The 16174-nt window shown below is 46.1% G+C and overlaps 1 protein-coding gene across 3 annotated transcripts in view; it reads right to left on the reverse strand.

Moving 5' to 3' along the window:
* Positions 1-16174, reverse strand: part of LOC138795849 (rootletin-like) — a 93278-nt gene that overhangs the window by 72779 nt on the left and 4325 nt on the right. The window contains exon 1 of one of the 3 annotated variants that reach the window (XM_069975485.1): positions 2011-2048. The exons of the other annotated variants lie outside the window; for them this stretch is intronic. Within the exon in view, the coding sequence (XP_069831586.1) occupies positions 2011-2028 (18 nt within the window). The 5' untranslated portion in view covers positions 2029-2048. Of the gene's footprint in view, positions 1-2010; positions 2049-16174 lie in introns of those variants that run through there. 3 annotated transcript variants of the gene reach the window in all.

Below are 16174 nucleotides of genomic sequence, written 5' to 3' on the forward strand. Positions count from 1 at the left end.
TCCAGGCTGTGCTGTCCTGCTCTGTGGTGAGTCTGTCCATAAGATTGCTTACATGGAGAAGCATGTGACCATGTCCCACCCCCAGTGTCCACCACTGAGCCTGCATATGCCTATGGAGGACACTGGAGGGTGGGGCATAGTCACATGCTCCTCCATGTCAGCCATCTTACAGACAGACTCACCACAGAGCAGGGCAGTACAGCCTGGAGAAGTCTGATTTTAGCTCTATGGGGGTACACAGGAAGCTGCTGGCAGTAAGTATTGTGAGTACACTAACTAATACTGTACACTGAACAATTCTACTAGAAAGTGGCCAGCCCCTTTAATAATCAGGTTACTCTATGTAAAGGTTCATCTGTTATATATAATACTGAATTAGCATACTACAACGTTTTTGTTTCCATATAAAAAAGATTTATTATCCATTCTGTATATTACTATCTATGGGAAGGGAATATCTTCCCTCCCAAAGAGTTATAAAACACAGGATTACTAGGGGACGCCATGTATAACATTCTCCTGCCGGCTCTCACATTACTTCTGGGATTGACTCTGAGCCAAGCAATGTTTGCATAGTGTTTGTATGCCCTCTCTATCATGGTTTCCTCATAAATGCCAACTACCACCCTAACATAAGTGTATTAATACTATTCATTACATTTACCAGCGGTGCTATAATTTATACATGTTATTTATAATGGATCCAGAGGAATGGCTAAACTATGAGTCAACCCAGGGCTCAGAGTACATCTTTATCACTATAAGAGCGGCAGTATAATTTATTCTCCAGTATGGGCCATACCAGTCCCCCCGATGAGAGCAGCAACGCGCGGAGCTATAACTCAAGGGGAAAAGCCATTCCTGCACTTCATGAGTTGCTGATAATTCATCTTGAGGTGTTTCTACTTTCACACAATTCCATCCATTCACCCGACGGAGAACTTCACCCTACATGACCCTGATGTATGTAGATCTGGCTCCTTAAATTAATAAGGCCTTTGTGAAGGAGGCTGCGGAGGCTGTAGTACTGCACAAATAGGGAGCAAAGGGAACTAGCCCTAACTTTCCAGAATACCCCAAGTCAAAATGCACTTCTGGTCTACTGATCCCAATAACAGTGGGTGCAGGGGGTGAGGGATTATTGTTTTTACTTATGTGTACTGTAGATATCTGTCAGCAATACTATAATACCATATGAGTCGTTCACACCAATAGGTCCCTACAGACATGGCATTCTCAAGAATCTGATGCAACTAAAGATCCTATCTCTGCCATGGTCACTGTGAGCGTTATCTTATATCCACTGCTCTCTGCTGCCACCTCTGTCCATGACAGGAAAATGACCAGAGCAAAAGAAAATCCCAATAGAAAATTTCTCCTGCTCTGGGCAGTTCTTGTCATGGACAGAGGTGGCAGCAGAGAACACGGTCAGACTGAAAAGAATACAACACTTCCTGCAGGACATACAGCAGCTGATAAGTACTTGATTTTTAAATAGAAGTAACTAATGGTGCGCTTACACAGGCAGATTTATCTGACAGATTTTTGAAGCCAAAACCAGGAACAGACCATAAACAGGGAACGGGTCATAAAGGAAAGACTGAGCTTTCTCCTTTTTTCAAATCCATTCCTGGCTTTGGCTTCCAAAATCTGTCAGATAAATCTGCCTGTGTAAATGCACCATTAGAAATCTGTATAACTTTCTGATACCTGTTGGTTTAAAGGAGAACTATCAGCAGGATATAGTCCATTTACACAGAAAGATTATCTGACAGATTATCTGCCAAAGATTTGAAGCCAAAGCCAGGAAGAGACTATAAACAGAGATCAGGTCAAAAGGAAAGCCTGAGATTTCTCCTCTTTTCAAATCCACTCCTGGATTTGGCTTCAAATCTTTGGCAGATAATCTGTCAGATAATCTTTCTGTGTAAACGCATCATTAGATGAATGTAACCTGCTGATATGTCCCTGTTGCACAGGAAACGCTGAGGAGGAAGGTAGGTCTCTTACCTTCCTCCTTGGTGCCATTTTGGTGCAATTAGTCTTTTGCTCCATGGTCCAGTGAGACAGTTAGGAGTACTGTGGAAGCTGTTCGGAGCACTGCCCGCCCCCATAGCCCTGATTTGGCCCACCCCGGCCAGCCCACTCCATTCATTATCATAATAAAGGGGCGGGCCGGCTGGAGGTGCGGAACTGCTCTATGGGGGTGGGCAGTGCTTCTAACAGCTTCCCCAGTGCTCCTAATGGTCTCACCGGACCGAGGAGCAAAAGACTGACTGCACTGGAACAGCACCGAGGAGGAAGGTAAGACACATGCCTTCTTCCTCGGCGTCTCCTATGCAATAGGAACATATCAGCAGGTTACATTGTCTAACCTACTGATAGTTCCCCTTACATATATAACATTTTTGAGGGGCAATATGCTAATTTTGGCCACGAAATAGGCCAACTATGTCCATGCATCCCTTGGCCACGACATCGCTAACGATGTCCATGTAGCCCTTGCCAAACAATTATCAGGCTGTGTAATAGGCCCAGTAAACGAGTGCCGATCTAGCAGATCGGCGCTCATTTACAGTATTCATCAGACCTTTATCGGCCTGTGTAATAGGACCCTAAGGCTACATTCACAAGTTTTCAATGCGTACTGTATACTACATTCACACATTTTTATTGCGTACTGCATATTACATTCACACGTTTTCATTGCATACTGTATACTACATTTACATGTTTTCACTGCGTACTGTATACAACATTCACACGTTTTTTGCGTACTGTATACTACATTCACACATTTTCATTGCGTACTGTAAACTACATTCACACATTTTCATTGTGTATTGTATACTACATTCACATATTTTCATTGTTTATTGTATACTACATTCACACGTTTTCATTGTGTACTGTATACTACATTTACGTTTTTACTGCTTACTGTATACAACATTCACAAGTTTTTTGTGTACTGTATACTATATCCACACGTTTTCATTGTGTACTGTATACTACATTTACGTTTTTACTGCGTACTGTATACTACATTCACACGTTTTCATTGCGTACTGTATACTACATTTACACGTTTTCATTGTGTACTGTATACTACATTTACACGTTTTCATTGTGTACTGTATACTACATTTACATGTTTTCATTGTGTACTGTATACTACATTCACACGTTTTCATTGTGTACTGTATACTACATTTACGTTTTTACTGCGTACTGTATACTACATTCACACGTTTTCATTGCGTACTGTATACTACATTTACACGTTTTCATTGTGTACTGTATACTACATTTACATATTTTCATTGTGTACTGTATACTACATTCACACGTTTTCATTGCGTACTGTATACTACATTCACATATTTTCATTGTGTACTGTATAATACATTCACACGTTTTCATTGTGTACTGTATACTACATCCACACATTTTCATTGCGTACTGTATTCTACATTCACACCTTTTATTGTGTACTGTATAATACATTCACACTTTTCATTGTGTACTGTATACTATATTTACATATTTTCATTGCGTACTGTACAGGGGCGGAACTACCGCCGTAGCAGCCGTAGCGGCTGCTACGGGGCCCCGCCGCATCAGGGGGCCCGTGGCGTGGGCCCCCGGAGCTGACATAGTCTGTAGCACCCGGCGGCCAAGCAGGCCTCCCGGGTGCTGCAGCTGTTTGGGGTCCGGGGGTGTCCTGGTACCTGGGGGCAGCACTGGTACCGGACTCAGCGCCCGCCCGGGCTAGTACTTCCGGCGCACGGAGCGTCTGTGCCGGAAGTACAGGCCGGGGGGCGGACTCTGAGCTCTCTGGTACCTGTGCTGCCGTAGATAGGACGGGACGCGCAAGGGCCCCCCCTTGTTTTTTTAATCTGCTTTGCAAAGGGGGATGATACATCTATGTATCATCTATGGGGGATATACAGGGGGGGGGGCATCTATGGGGGATAATACAGGGGGCCATCTATGGGGGATAATAAAGGGGGGCATCTATGGGGGATAATACAGGGGGGGTGGCATCTTTGGGGGATAATACAGGGGGGGCATCTATGGGGGATAATACAGGGGGCCATCTATGGGGGATAATACAGGGGGGGTGGCATCTATGGTGGATAATACAGGGGAGTGGCATCTATGGGGGATAATACAGGGGGGCATCTATGGGGGATAATACAAGGGGGGGCATCTATGGGGGATAATACAGGGGGCCATCTATGGGAGATATACAGGTGGCATCTATGGGGGATATACAGGGGGGGGCATCTATGGAGGATAATACAGGGGGGGCATCTATGGGGGATATAAAGGGCGCATCTATGGGGGATATACAGGGGGGCATCTATGGTGGATAATACAGGGGGGCATCTATGGGGGATAATACAGGGGGGCATCTATGGGGGATAATACAGGGGGGCATCTATGGGGGATAATACAGGGGGCCATCTATGGGGGAAAATACAGGGGGGCATCTATGGGGATAATACAGGGGGCCATCTATGGGGGATAATACAGGGGGGTGGCATCTATGGGGGATAATACAGTGGGGTGGCATCTATGGGGGATAATACAGGGGGGGCATCTATGGGGGATATTACAAGGGGCCATCTATAGGGGGATTATACAGGGGGCCATCTCTAGGGAGACAACATAAGGGGCATTTATAGGGGGACCAAATGAGAGGGCATCTATAGGGGCACAACACAAGGGGGGCATCTATAGGGGGACAACATGAGGGGCATCTATAAGGGGGGGCAACATGGGGGACCATCTATGAGGGGGATGGAAAGCACAGGGGGATCATTTATAAGGAGCTAACACGGGGGCATCTGTAAGGGGGAATACACAGAGGGGCATATACTATAAGGGGCTCACATAGTGTTAGGGCTACCAACTAAATGAGGGTGTAAAGGGGCCAATACAGATGTGCAGTGTGTATAGAGATGAGGATGGTGCCAGTATAAGGAGCCTAATATGTTTGTCTGGCAGATTCTGTGGATTCGTGGCTCGGAGAAGTTCTCATAATGGCCCAGGAAGGATGGAGAAGAAAATAAAAAGGAAACAACTCTGATCAGAGAAGACATTCCCTGTGAGTCACCTGATATAACTGCACTGTAATGTATTTGGTGTACAAAACCTGTGTAGAGCTGAGTGTGTTGATGGCGTAGTGGTTGATTGATCGAGGGAGGGGGGGGCCCCAATCAAAAGTTTGCTATGGGGCCCAGCCATTTCTAGTTACGCCCCTGGTACTGTATAATACATTCACACGTTTTCATTGTGTATTGTTTACTACATTCACACGTTTTCATTGCATACTGTATACTACATTCACACGTTTTCATTGTTTACTGTATACTACATTCACGTTTTCATTGTGTACTGTATACTACATTCATACGTTTTCATTGTGCATTGTATACTATATTCACACGTTTTCCTTGTGTACTGTATACTACATTCACACGTTTTTATTGCAGACTGTATACTATGTAAGCAATTTTTAGTCCGCAATTAAAAATGCATCTGTAATGCGTCTGTATTCGTCCATATTTTTTGCAAATCTGTAAAACTGGAAAGAACTTAAAAAAGTAGAAATGGACAAAATTATACCACTAGCTGAAATTCCGGTTCTGTATTTTTGAAGGATGTTATAAATGTTACCTTCGTAACATCCACAAATTACGGATGAACCCATAGACTTCTACTGGTATGTCCATGTTGAAATCTGTAAAATTATAGAGGTGTGAATGAGTCCTTAGAGCTAGCTCTATTTGGTGCTAACATTGACATTTTCTGAGCATGACTCTCTGTGTAAACTGGTGAGCCACCATCTGCCAACCACACAGGGGTCTTATGAAGGTTACCTGCTTTACACTCCAAGTTCCAGAAACAGCAGTAATGTTACTAATGTAAGAGTGCTGAGAGGTAAGGGGATGGTGCTGCGGTGAACTGCGGTCCACACAGGGGTTACATTCTTGCATGACCTTGCCGGCAGGTGATGCTGTATATTTATCCTGTGCTGTGTGTATCCGCTGTGTGCACTCCACGTTGTATAAATTACACCGACTTCCTCTCTCTCTGGGGAGCAGGCAGCAGCTACAGGAGGGAGACCAGCACTGGCATTTTGACTCAGTCCAGTCTCGGGGTTCTCGCTCCCCCACCCTAGCCGGAATTGCTTCCGCACCTGTCGGTGGCTGTTGTTGACTCAGGAGGCCACCCCACCCCTTCCAGGCAAGCTCTGGAGCCCAGCTCAAAGATTTGGCAGGTTCCTGGGCTGTTTTCTTTCCCTTAACAGTCTGGGCAGGTGCCAGGCCAGGAACAAGAGAGGCAGTATATGGAGAAAAGAGTGAGAAAGAGCTGGGAGGAGGGAGAGGAAGGAGACGACGAGTGGGAGAGAGGAGGGCTGAACAGGCGACCAGAGGAAACAGTCAAAGAGAACAGTGCAAATAAGTACAGGAGAGGGGTCCGGCTTACTACGGGCCGGGGGAGAGAGAGCAGCACAATGAATAAGTACAGGAGAGGGGTCCGGCTTACTACGGGCCGGGGGAGAGAGAGTAGCACAATGAATAAGTACAGAAGAGGGGTCCGGCTTACTACAGGCCGGGGAGAGAGAGCAGCACAATGAATAAGTACAGGAGAGGGGTCCGGCTTACTACAGGCCGGGGGGAGGGAGAGCAGCACAATGAATAAGTACAGAAGAGGGGTCCGGCTTGCTACGGGCCGGGGGAGAGAGAGTAGCACAATGAATAAGTACAGAAGAGGGGTACGGCTTACTACAGGCCGGGGAGAGAGAGCAGCACAATGAATAAGCACAGGAGAGGGGTCCGGCTTACTACGGGCCGGGGGAGAGAGAGTAGCACAATGAATAAGTACAGAAGAGGGGTACGGCTTACTACAGGCCGGGGAGAGAGAGCAGCACAATGAATAAGTACAGGAGAGGGGTCCGGCTTACTACAGGCCGGGGGGAGGGAGAGCAGCACAATGAATAAGTACAGAAGAGGGGTCCGGCTTGCTACGGGCCGGGGGAGAGAGAGTAGCACAATGAATAAGTACAGAAGAGGGGTACGGCTTACTACAGGCCGGGGAGAGAGAGCAGCACAATGAATAAGTACAGGAGAGGGGTCCGGCTTACTACAGGCCGGGGAGAGAGAGTAGCACAATGAATAAGTACAGAAGAGGGGTACGGCTTACTACAGGCCGGGGAGAGAGAGCAGCACAATGAATAAGTACAGGAGAGGGGTCCGGCTTACTACAGGCGGGGGTGGGGGAGAGCAGCACAATGAATAAGTTCAGGAGAGGGGTCCGGCTTACTACAGGCGGGGGTGGGGGAGAGCAGCACAATGAATAAGTATAGGAGAGGGGTCCGGCTTACTACAGGCCGGGGGGAAAGAGAGCAGCACAATGAATAAGTACAGGAGAGGGGTCCGGCTTACTACAGGCGGGGGTGGGGGAGAGCAGCACAATGAATAAGTATAGGAGAGGGGTCCGGCTTACTACAGGCCGAGGGGAAAGAGAGCAGCACAATGAATAAGTACAGGAGAGGGGTCCGGCTTACTACAGGCCGGGGGGAAAGAGAGCAGCACAATGAATAGGTACAGGAGAAGCTTCCGGCTTACTACAGGCCGGGGGGGGGGGGGGGAGAGCAGCACAATGAATAAGTACAGGAGAGGGGTCCGGCTTACTACAGGCCGGGGGGGGGGGAGACAGGGCCGGGACAAAGGGTAGGCAGGCATAGGCGATGGTCTAGGTCGCCATCTAGTGGTAAGTTACAGGGGGCACAATTTGAATGTCTTTAAAAATTTTATTTACTAGGCTACTGTACTTCTGATGGCCGTATCTCCGCTCACATTCCTCCAGCACCTGTCCTCACTCTCTCTCCCTCCCCCCGGGCAGATAGTGATCGCTCCTCCGCTCTGCCCTAAAGCAGCTGCAGGCTCTAGCCCTGCGCTGCTGAGCGCCGCCCCTCCACCTCACATTGCATCAGCCCGTGTCGTCACTCTCTCTCCCTCCCCCTCCCCCGGCAGACAGTAAATCCCCCCACCCGACCTCACCCGTGGCACTGTATCCCTTCTCTGCTACTGAGGACTCTAGTCCCGCGGTGGCAGACATCTACACACACTCCTCCTCCCTCTGCCTGGCTCTGGACCTTCTGACCAATGAGCTTCTTACTAATATGTCACATGGTGTCTGGAGCCAAGGAGGAGAGAAGTGGAGTGTGGCAGGGGGAAGTAACCTGGTAAGCTGCTTCCAGATCAGGCAGTGGGGGCTACACTAAGGGGGTGTATGAAGACTATATACACTGGCTATACACTGTGGGGCTATAATATGTGAGGGGGTGTATGGAGATGTATATACACTGTGGGGCTATAATATGTGAGGGGGTGTATGGAGATGTATATACACTGGGGGCTATACTATGTGAGGGGGTGTATGGAGACTGTATATACACTGGGGGCTATACTATGTGAGGGGGTGTATGGAGACTGTATATACACTGGGGGCTATACTATGTGAGGGGGTGTATGGAGATGTATATACACTGGGGGCTATACTATGTGAGGGGGTGTATGGAGATGTATATACACTGGGGGCTATACTATGTGAGGGGGTGTATGGAGATGTATATACACTGGGGGCTATACTATGTGAGGGGGTGTATGGAGATGTATATACACTGTGGGTATACTATGTGAGGGGGTGTATAGAGATGTATATACACTGGGGGCTACACTGAGGGGGTGTATGGAGATGTATATATACTGGGGGGGGGCTATATTATGTGAGGGGGTGTATGGAGATGTATATACACTGGCTATACACTGTGGGAGCTATACTATGTGAGGTGGTGTATGGAGACTGTATATATACTGGCTATACACTGTGGGGGCTATGCTATGTGAGGGGGTGTATGGATATGTATATACACTGGGGGCTATACTATGTGAGGGGGTGTATGGAGACTGTATATACACTGGGGGCTATACTATGTGAGAGGGTGTATGGATATGTATATACACTGGGGGCTATACTATGTGAGGGGGTGTATGGAGATGTATATACACTGGGGGCTATACTATGTGAGGGGGTGTATGGAGATGTATATACACTGGGGGCTATGCTATGTGAGGGGGTGTATGGAGATGTATATACACTGGGGGCTATACTATGTGAGGGGGTGTATGGAGATGTATATACACTGGGGGCTATACTATGTGAGGGGGTGTATGGAGATGTATATACACTGGGGGCTATACTATGTGAGGGGGTGTATGGAGATGTATATACACTGGGGGCTATACTATGTGAGGGGGTGTATGGAGACTGTATATACACTGGGGGCTATACTATGTGAGGGGGTGTATGGAGACTGTATATACACTGGGGGCTATACTATGTGAGGTGGTATATGGAGATGTATATACACTGGGGGCTATACTATGTGAGGGGGTGTATGGAGATGTATATACACTGGGGGCTATGCTATGTGAGGGGGTGTATGGAGATGTATATACACTGGGGGCTATACTATGTGAGGGGGTGTATGGAGATGTATATACACTGGGGGCTATACTATGTGAGGGGGTGTATGGAGATGTATATACACTGGGGGCTATACTATGTGAGGGGGTGTATGGAGATGTATATACACTGGGGGCTATACTATGTGAGGTGGTATATGGAGATGTATATACACTGGGGGCTATACTATGTGAGGGGGTATATGGAGATGTATATACACTGGGGGCTATGCTATGTGAGGGGGTGTATGGAGATGTATATACACTGGGGGCTATACTATGTGAGGGGGTGTATGGAGATGTATATACACTGGGGGCTATACTATGTGAGGGGGTGTATGGAGATGTATATACACTGGGGGCTATACTATGTGAGGGGGTGTATGGAGATGTATATACACTGGGGGCTATACTATGTGAGGGGGTGTATGGAGACTGTATATACACTGGCTATTCACTGTGGGGGCTATACTATGTGAGGTGGTGTATGGAGTTTGATAATGTCCCCCCTAGGTGTGTATATGTATATATATATATATATATATATATATATATATATATATAAAATTATTTTTATTTTGTTTAGGGGGGGGGGGCACCATTTGCCTTCTCTGCCTAGGGCACCAAAACTCCTTGTCCCGGCCCTGGGGGGAGAGCAGCACAATGAATAAGTACAGGAGAGGGGTCCGGCTTACTACAGGCCGGGGGGAGAAAGAGCAGCACAATGAATAAGCACAGGAGAGGGGTCCGGCTTACTACAGGCCGGGGGGAGGGGGAGAGAGAAGCACAATGAATACGTACAGGAGAAGCTTCCGGCTTACTACAGGCCGGGGGGGTGGGGTGGGGGGTGGTAGAGAGCAGCACAATGAATAGGTACAGGAGAAGGGTCCAGCTTACTACAGGCGGGGGGGGGGGGGGGGGGAAAGAGCAGCACAATGAATAAGTACAGGAGAGGGGTCCGGCTTACTACAGGCCAGGGGGGACAGCAGCGCAATGAATATATACAGGAGAGGGGTCCGGCTTACTACGGGGGGGGGGGGGGGGGGGGAAGAGCAGCACAATAAATAAGTACAGGAGAGGGGTCCGGCTTACTACAGGCCGGTGGGGGAGAGCAGCACAATGAATATGTACAGGAGAGGGGTCCGGCTTACTACAGGCCGGGGGGAGGGGGAGAGAGAAGCACAATGAATACGTACAGGAGAAGCTTTCGGCTTACTACAGGCCGGGGGGGGTGGTAGAGAGCAGCACAATGAATAGGTACAGGAGAAGGGTCCGGCTTACTACAGGCCAGGGGGGGCAGCAGCACAATAAATAAGTACAGGAGAGGGGTCCGGCTTACTACAGGCCAGGGGGGACAGCAGCACAATAAATAAGTACAGGAGAGGGGTCCGGCTTACTACAGGCCGGGGGGGGGAAGAGCAGCACAATAAATAAGTACAGGAGAGGGGTCCGGCTTACTACAGGCCGGGGGGGGGGGGGGGGGGGGAGAGCAGCACAATGAATATGTACAGGAGAGGGGTCCGGCTTACTACAGGCCAGGGGGGACAGCAGCACAATGAATATATACAGGAGAGGGGTCCGGCTTACTACAGGCCGGGGGGGGGGGGGGAGAGCAGCACAATAAATAAGTACAGGAGAGGGGTCCGGCTTACTACAGGCCGGTGGGGGAGAGCAGCACAATGAATATGTACAGGAGAGGGGTCCGGCTTACTACAGGCCGGTGGGGGAGAGCAGCACAATGAATATGTACAGGAGAGGGGTCCGGCTTACTACAGGCCGGGGGTCAGAGAGCAGCACAATGAATAAGTACAGGAGAGGGGTCCGGCTTACTACAGGCTGGGGGGGAGGGGGGGGGGAGAGCAGAACAATGAATATGTACAGGAGAGGGGTCCGGCTTACTACAGGCCGGGGGGGGGGGGGGGGGACAGCAGCACAATGAATATTTACAGAAGAGGGGTCCAGCTGACTACAGGCCAGGGGGGGGGACAGCAGCACAATGAATATGTACAGGAGAGGGGTCCGGCTTACTACAGGCCGGGGGGAGAAAGAGCAGCACAATGAATGAGTACAGGAAAGGGGTCTGGCTTACTACAGGCCGGGGGGGGGGGGGAGAGCAGCACAATGAGTAAGTACAGGAGAGGGGTCCGGCTTACTACAGGCCGGGGTGGGGGGAAAGAGCCGCACAATGAATACAGGCACATTACTACAATAACCCATCTGTCCTCACAAAAGGTATCGAAGAAGTGGGAAAAAGAAATATATAAAGCACAACATAAACAACTATCCCTGCTGTCTGGTTCTTCATCCATGAAGCCAGACTAGGCAGCATGTTAAGACTCTCCAACAATTGTGAACAAGTAAAAAACATTGACAGCCAAGCAAACTTATTAATGTGCTAGAACGAGGAGGGGGCAGTCATATATAATTAGGGGAAAATAGTTTAATTTTAGCACATATAATAGCAGCAAATATTAGCTGTGCAATAACAGGAGAAGTTAAATAGGACAAGCAGTGGTACCAGGCATAGCTGTCCACAGGAGGGCACATCAACAATGTGGGTTATGTAGCTGCTTCATTCCGATTCTCATCTTCTGTACTAGAGGTTAAAGAGGATGTACCACCAGGTACGTCCTCTTTAATTTGACACAGGGAGGGGGAAGTCGGTGCCTCGTTCCTTTTTTTTCCGTTTGACGCGGCTCCATTAGAATCAAAGGAGCCGTGTCATACAGGGGAGGGAATTCCCTCCCACTGGGGGTGGCCGGCCTACCTCCAGTGCTTGAGCACCGGCCGATAACCGTGGAAAGAATGGCGCCATACAGGGGAACCGGGCCGTGGTTCGAAAAACGGACTGCGGCACCAGCTTCCCCGTCACAGCGCCGTTCTATCCCTGTGTCAAATTAAAGAGGATGTACCTAATGGTACATCCTCTTTAAACCTAATAATCAATAATCTAACATCCATGGCAAATAAACCCATGTGAAAAATTGGAGTGCCCCACCATAATTATTCATTATGGTGTCCAATGTTCATTGCAATGCATTTTTTTTAAAGATTCTTTTACATAATTATGGTGGCAGCCATCTTGCCTTATAGTAAGCCCCATGGACATAGGCGCAATAGTCTGGCCCAAACTCTTTTTACTAGAATGGCATTGGTTTCTGGGCATGCTCTGTGACCTGTGCAGAAGTCTTTTTTTATGGGGAAGGGAAGGCTGAGAATATTCAGTATTTTATTTAGTTAAACCTTTTTATATGCTTAGGAGTCAAGTGAGAGGTCTTACTCAATAATTGATCCTTTTTTACTTCAGTAGGGCCGCCCACTGGACTCCTAAACATAAAAGAGAAGAGGTTTAAATGAACAAAATTAAAGTTATAATATTTATATTTATCTTATAATTATTATTATTCTGCTCAGTTCCTCCTGCTATATAACATATACTGTATAGTATTCCCCCTTTAATTTATGTTACTTAGGATGTGGACAGCGCGTCTTGTGGAGAATCAGATTTGTCAGTCACATCCAGGGAATGGCAAGAAGAAGGAGATTACGGGCAGGATACAGTGCTCGACTGTGGTTTTCTGGCATGTATTTTTTAATAGTATGAGTGGGTTGAGATGTAAGATGCAGCAGTAGTTTCACCCACAGTCCTATATAAGACATTGGCTAACACTTTATGATCAGCGTTGGCAACCATCTGTAATTTCCTGGACAGTCCATAAAAAATAGGAAACATTATGACACTGGGGGAACTAGAAGATATTATTGTGATTCTCATTACTGTACAGATCACAGGGAATGCCGCTATGTGTTCATATTGGTATTTAGCGGCTCATAGTACATTGCAAAGATACAAAAGTTTCTTAATTTAAAAGGTGGAACAACACTTTGATCACATGCAATTTTGGATTTGCGCTATTATTTTGGCTAATACTGATATTTTGCATACGGCATACACAATTGCACTGGACTTATAAAGGCCTTTGCACTACTTTTGAGAAGATTGGAATGGCTGCACCTACTTTTTATTTTTTACCTTCGAAAGGGGGCATGGTTTCTTATCAGCTACTTTGTTAGTGAAATTTATTATGTACGATTTTTCATTTTTTTGCGCAAAAAAATTGCACAGCAGTACTCCACTCCTTCCCAAGCGTAGTTTTTTTTGTAGCTAAGCTCTTTTAGTTAAAAAAATGTGCATAACAATTGCACAAGATTAATCAAAGAACAACCATACAAATTTGCGCAGCCCGTAAAAAGTACCATCTGCTCAAAAAAAAATTGCACAGATGGTACATCTGTCCCTCAATTCTTCAACATATTCTGCATGGTAAAGAAAGATGAAATGCTCAATGTATTCATCATAGTTATAACAATAAGAATTCACACCCAAATGCAATTAAAATACAGAGGAAATATAAGAAATGTCGCTACAGTCATATGGACCTGATAGAGTCATTGCAAAGGAGATGCCAATGAAAAGAAAACACTGCCACCTGCTGGAGCAAAAGGAGCATAGCTGAATAACTTTAATTGTGAAAACCTCAGATGGAATGAACACTGAGATACTGAGACACAATAAAGCACGCTCCCTCCAAAGCATAATTGTTACAGTATGATCTTATAATATAATAAAACTTGCAGTCCTCATATTTATACAAATGAGTAAATCAAGAGAAAGCAAGGAACATACACAACACATATAATGTGTCTCGTTCAGTGAATGTTATGTGATAACTAGCTCCTTGGCCGAACAGAACTTTATGTCTATGTTGTAAAACACTATGGAGGGGATTTACCAAAGACTGGCATTTTACATGTGTTTTTATAGGGGTCTTATACAAGTTCAGCAGTCCCCTTGCTCCATTCTTCCAGCCGGTCACGTTACAGTGACCCCTAATAAATTTATTGCATCGGTGGCATCCATGAACCAGAAATAGAAGTCTACATCACCTGTGAGCTGCCGCAGAATCAATTTTAGCCACGCCCCTCCAAATAAGCCCCGCCTAGTTGTAAAGAAAGAGGCGGTTGTGGCGCTGAATTGAATAAATTTTAATTTTTGGGGCAAGATGAGGCTTGTATTCTAAGCTGCATTACATTTTTCTTTTTCTGCTGACAGAGCTTTCATTATACCTGAGCTTGTTTTTTACTACTTAATTTTTTTTTTTTATATATATATATTATTATTATTATTATTATTATTTTATTATTTCTTAGCATTGCCATTGCTATTTTATTTGTCTATGGAGCTGTGTTGTGGTCACTCTCCACACTAAGATATAGCTTTTTTTTGTAGCATTTAAAGATAGATGGCATTTTTGGTTGCTTCTTATTTCACGTTTTTTTGGGATGTGAAGTGAGTGACAAAACACGATGGGGGACATCTACTATGAAGTCTAATGTGTGCAACTGTTCTAATGAGGATTGGTGTATAATTTGTTCCAATAGATTGTGATTGATTTATTAAAATGTAGCACTGTCGGAGTGAATGTATCTAAGTAAAAAGTAAAAAAAAGTCGCAAAAATTGTGCAACCATATTCACCTGGTATTGACCAGACGTAGTCTTCACCTGTTTGTGCGACTTTTTAAAAACTTTCGGGTGAATATTCAAAACAGCCAGATTTAAAAAAAGCTGCATCTAAAAATATTCGCCAGTCAAATACTGGTTCTCAAACAGAACCTGGACCAAAAATGGGTGAAAAATCTAATTATTCACCAAAAAATAGGCGCAAAGCCCTTGATAAATTTCCCCCTATGGGTTTTTCCAATTACAACATAAGTGGCTTCCATGACAGCCAAATAGCAAACCGCAGCTGTGTCAAAAAGAGGCAATCAATACCAAGATAAGGCCAGCACCTGCCAGTTACCTAGGGGGTTAAAGTGCACCTGTCGTTATAACTTTCTAAATCGAAATCAACAGTAAGTAGAAAGCAAGTTTGCAATATACATTTATTATTTTTTTTAGTTGTGGAAAACACTGCACTTCCTGTTTTCTGACTCTTTTTTTCTCAAAGTCAGAAAACAGGAAGTCCAGTGTATCCCAGGCCATCTGAGCGCTCACAGAGAAGGCAGTCATGTGATTGATGGACACAATGAGCTGTGACTCTCTGTACTGGTCGCAATTCCTGTGTTTAGTCTGTTTTTTTTTTAACCAGCACAAGTCAGAAAATCTGCCTTCTGGAGACTGGACCTTGATTTCTGGTAAGTTCAACTTAGTTTTACAGCATGATAACAACAAAAAAATAATGAATGTATATTGCAAACTTGCTTTATTTCTCATATACTGTTGATATAACGACAGTGACACTTTAAATGACTGACACCAATCAGTCAATTAAAGATAGCAGCAAGAACTCTCTAAAAATTGTCCAGCCTCAGCTCATGAGTCTTCTTTATACTTCTCCACTCCACGTTTGACATAACAGTATGACAGATGCCAAGAAGGCATTAAAGGGAACCTGGCTCCCAACCCCCCGCTACAGCCCCCTATACTCACCTGATCCCGCCGGGTCCCGCTTCTGGATCCGGTCGGGTCACGGAGATCTCAGCCGCTGCAGCTGAGAGATGAGTCCAACGCTCATAATGAATGACGGAGAGTCCAGCACTCCGTCATTCTCTATGAGCGTTGGACTCATCT

The sequence above is a fragment of the Dendropsophus ebraccatus genome, chromosome 6 (assembly GCF_027789765.1).
Source record: "Dendropsophus ebraccatus isolate aDenEbr1 chromosome 6, aDenEbr1.pat, whole genome shotgun sequence".
Lineage (NCBI taxonomy): Eukaryota > Metazoa > Chordata > Amphibia > Anura > Hylidae > Dendropsophus > Dendropsophus ebraccatus.